Raw genomic sequence first — 4,469 nt, 5'->3', positions numbered from 1 at the left:
AAATTAACATAGCGTGCATACCGCCAACACAGATCTGCATGATATGGAAGAGGGGACCGTCTCACACACACACACACACACACACACACACACACACACACACACACACACACACATACACACATACACACATACACACACACACACACACACACACACACACACTTACTTGCTGTGACGGTCACTTCAAGGGCATCTATTTGATTGATTCTGACACAGGGGGTGGGAGGGGTTAGGTCCAGAGTGGGGGGGGTTGTACAATTGTACTGTCAATCAAAAGGAACAATTCTGTGGTTCCCTTCGTATTAATGGGAACACATTGGATAGTAGTAGGCCTGAACGGTTTTGAATCGACCTCACTTCCTGCTAAATTAAAGTAAACAATATTAAATAATAATATGCAATAAATACATAATTAATCTCCTCTAATCTACGTTGGCACGGCTCTGCTTTTGATTCACACAAGTGTCCACTGATCCTCCTAACTGATGCCCACTGATCCTGTGGTTTCCACTGCTTGTAGATCAGAATGCCTGTGGGCCTCTACGTTGTCTTCCTACTAGATTGGTTGACCATCTTCCGCCGGGACCAGCTGCTGGTCTTGCGTCTGGAGGACCACGCCCTGAACCGGAAGTACACCATGAACCGCGTGTTTGACTTCCTCCACCTGGGTAAGGAACACGACCACCGATCCACTGCTCTGATGAGATGCTTGGAAACGTTTGCTTTGACCAATCGGCTGGCTGGAGGATGGCGGGGATGTCACAAGTGTGTAATCTGCGACCACAGACTCAGCCTGCAGTAGAAAAAAGTGCAAAAAAAGTGTCTAATGCGTCTCTAGAAAGAGACGTATTCACATCCCCGTCGGGGATGGCAACCACTCCACAAATGAGTTCCTCGTTGGTAAACATCTCTGTAACGAGACAGGAAACAAGGCATAACTCGGTTTCTGGTTTCCGACCCAGGCTCTGAGCAGACTCCTCTACTTGGTTTAACGCGACAGGAACACTGGTTCCCAGATTACTTCCCCACTCCTATTCCTAAAACCAACGATTATGACCGACTACTTAGTATTGAACAGTGGATGTGATGTGCACACCCATTTGGCCTTTTCCTAATGGAAAGAGCACGTCTCAAAGTCCTCAGCGCCCGGTGCGGAACCCTCAAGGCCTTGTTACTAGATAAGCATTTGGTTATCTTTATTCCGAGAGGAAGGGACGGTGCCACAGGAGTCTTTTGCCGGCAGGGGAATGGCATCATGAAAAAAACAAAGGATTTTAATTTCCTGGATTCGTTCATCAAATTACGCCACACATACTAAAGATGCAGACACACACACACACCAAAACACCAAAGCGCCAAAGCTTGGCAACGCCAGCCACAGTGTGTGTTTACCTCCTCGAGATCACCTGCCCGGGGGGGGGGGGGGGGGGGGGGGCCGTGGACTCGGAGCACACTGTGACTGCACACACAGGAATTTCACAGCGGCTGCTTTCACTGTGGCTTCACGCGTCCGGAAGCTGTGAAGCTGTGAAGCTGTGAAGCTGTGAAGCTGTGGGAAATGGATCATAGCGGCGCTGGACGCCTCTGGACTCTGTGTTGACCTTGGTGTGTACGTGTGTGTGTACGTGTGTGTGTCTGTGTGTGTTTGTTCGCTTGTGTGTGTGTGTTCGCTTGTGTGTGTATGTGTGTGTTCGCTTGTGTGTGTACGTGTGTGTGTCTGTGTGTGTTTGTTCGCGTGTGTGTGTGTGTCTGTCTCTGTGTGTGTGTGTGTGTGTGTCTCTGTGTGTGTGTACGTGTGTGTGTGTCTCTGTGTGTGTGCGTGTGTGTGTGTACGTGTGTGTGTGTGTGTCTCTGTGTGTGTGCGTGTGTGTGTGTACGTACGTGTGTGTGTGTGTGTGTGTGTGTGTGTGTGTGTGTGTGTGTGTTCCAGGTCCGCTGACAGAGAAGCAGGAGGCAGAGATCACCCAGAGCCCGGCGTCCAACACGCGGAAAGAGGCCAACAGGAACCTGGGTCCCATGCTGGCCAGCACCCGGGAGCTCCTGCAGGACTTCTACAAGCCCTTCAACCAGAAGCTGGCCGCCGTCCTGCAGAACAACTCCTTCCTCTGGGACGGCCCGTAGCAGCCGGGGTGAACATCTGCTCCCTCGTGTTGGACAAGGACAGGGAGGCCGGGTTATTATGGGCTGGCATCCAGTCAGCTCCCCCACAACCCAAATGCAATTTTTTCTGACTTCATGTGAGCCGTGTGTTTGTGAACACTCCCAGGTGAAGGACTCGTACCAGGACGACGATGGCAACGACGACGATAAGAAGGAATACGGAGGGTTTTACTTTTACCAAGGATTCGACGAAGCAATGTCCGGAAACATGTTCCGGAAATGCAAATCCCTCCTTCTCTCTCTCGCCACTCCTGAGGATGTAACAGACGCCGATATCCTGTCCCCTCCCTCTGAAGTCCCTCCCTCTCTCTCGCCACTCCTAAGGATGTAAGAGACGTCGATATCCTGCCCCCCCCCCTCTGAAGTCCCTCCCACCTCTGGCCACTATCAACACACAGGAAACAGCCGCCTAACCGACAAAACCACTGACTCGTCAAAAACCAGTACCTACAGTATCTGCTATCATTTGTTGATTTTTTTTCTCTGAAATCTATGGTATGGTTTTATTTAAATCATTTGTTCCAAGCAAAATAAAGTAAAAGTTAAATGTAGAGGTGCTGGTGGTGGCGGTGGTGAATGTACGATCGAATACAATGGGTTGCGCTAATGCTTTGCTTTGGTCTGGTCTGTTTGTGTGTATGTGTGTGTGACAACACAAATGTATTTATGTATATATGTATAGAGGGAGAAAGTTTGAGAGATTTCAATCTTTCTTTTTTGGATAAAACTGAATAAAACAACTTGAAGAAACAAAAATACAGTGGTCTATTTAAATGCATTTTATGTAGATACTCAAAACACAGTATCAGAAGTATGCTGTTTTCTGTCCTTTCATAGCTATACATTCCTATGCATGAATTGTAACTTCAGATTTGGTCAAAGATTAATGAGAATTTTAGGATGTAATGTACTGACATCTAGTGGCTGATCTAGCACGTTGCAGAAGTAAGCAAAATGTTCAGGAAGAAAGGAGCGACGATGCTGAAATTAGACTGAAACCTTGTGACTATATAACCTTTCCAAGAAGAAATGCTGCATTGTTTCTGCAGAAAATTTCAGCGGTCAAATAAAAAAAAAATGCATTCGAGCCCCCAGATGCTTAAAGGGGACATATTAAATAGTTTTGAAAATGTGCAGCTTCTGACATCACAGGTGGGCGTGTCCACCTAGATGTATGACGGATAGATGAACAACGTTTGCTACAGTCCGCTGGGTAGGCTGGTAGACTGATCTATCCAGCACACATCTATGTGGACACGCCCACCTGTGATGTCAGAAGCTGCACATTTTCAAAACGACTTGTAATGGCTTATCACACCCACACCTGGCGGTATAATATGTCCCCTGACTCCCCTTTAAATGATAAATTGACTATGCACTATGGCTGACCAGACATTTGCAGCGAGATCGCGCAATGCAAATGTGCGCTCATCACTGACCACCAGAGGTCAGTGTTGTCATAGTTATACATTCTGCGTTTCTTAAAAAGGTACGATGATAAACCAGTATGAGTGTCTGAAAATAATGGATACTTTGGAGTTATTTGTGGATGATCTGCTGTAACAGACTCACAGCCAGTAATAGTTCAAATATATATGATTGTATTTTATGCAGAAACGTCCTGTTTTACAGAAAGACACATTCAAAAATGAAGCACCATCATGCTCAGAAAACAGGCATAGAGGTATGTCGCACAAATTGTATATGCAATGGGTCAGACCACTGAGCAAGATAGATAGGGGGGACATCAACAAAACCTTTTAAAAATTATGTTTTTGTGTGAATTATTTCAAAATCGGAGTCAGCTTCTGTTAAACATATGCTTTCAATAACATACATTTATAAATAACTTATATTGGGGCGGGGGGGGTGGTGGGGGGGGGACTGTCGCCCCCGGGATCTGAGGAGATTTGAATAGATCGATAGATGAGGTTGAAAAACACTGACCACAGCAAACAAACTACTGCAGTTCAACCGCATGAAAATAAATACTTTCATTTGGTTGATGGCCAAAAAACACATGGTGGCAGGGGTTTGACCTGCAATTAAAAAGATGAAGCAAATTAAAATACAATGGATTGAATAATAAATCAATAAAATCCTTTTCAACCTGGCCCGGTCTATCGTGTGTACAGAGTCAATCAAGAGTCTCTGCTCTACGTTGTTGTTCCAGCTGCTGAGCAGAAGAGCCATGCAGCAGGAGAACATCTTGTGGACAGCAGACGGCATCCGGCACCCCGCCACCTGTCAACGTAGGTCCTGCCCCAGCACACACGCACACACGTGGTCCCACGATTGACGACGCC

The 4,469-nt window shown here is 46.6% G+C and overlaps 1 protein-coding gene across 1 annotated transcript in view; it reads left to right on the top strand.

The window, feature by feature from the left end:
* The window catches only part of chst15b (carbohydrate (N-acetylgalactosamine 4-sulfate 6-O) sulfotransferase 15b), a 32,620-nt gene extending 29,814 nt beyond the window's left edge, over nt 1-2,806 (top strand). The window contains exons 7-8 of the mRNA XM_084485295.1: nt 524-671; nt 1,934-2,806. Of these exons, the coding sequence (XP_084341421.1) occupies nt 524-671; nt 1,934-2,124 (339 nt within the window). The 3' untranslated portion in view covers nt 2,125-2,806. The remainder of the gene's footprint in view (nt 1-523; nt 672-1,933) is intronic.
* The last annotated feature ends 1,663 nt before the right edge of the window (nt 2,807-4,469 follow it).

This window comes from Micromesistius poutassou, assembly GCF_964030765.1.
Source record: "Micromesistius poutassou genome assembly, chromosome: 21".
NCBI classification, from domain to species: domain Eukaryota; kingdom Metazoa; phylum Chordata; class Actinopteri; order Gadiformes; family Gadidae; genus Micromesistius; species Micromesistius poutassou.
This window is presented reverse-complemented; position numbering and strand designations above follow the sequence as displayed.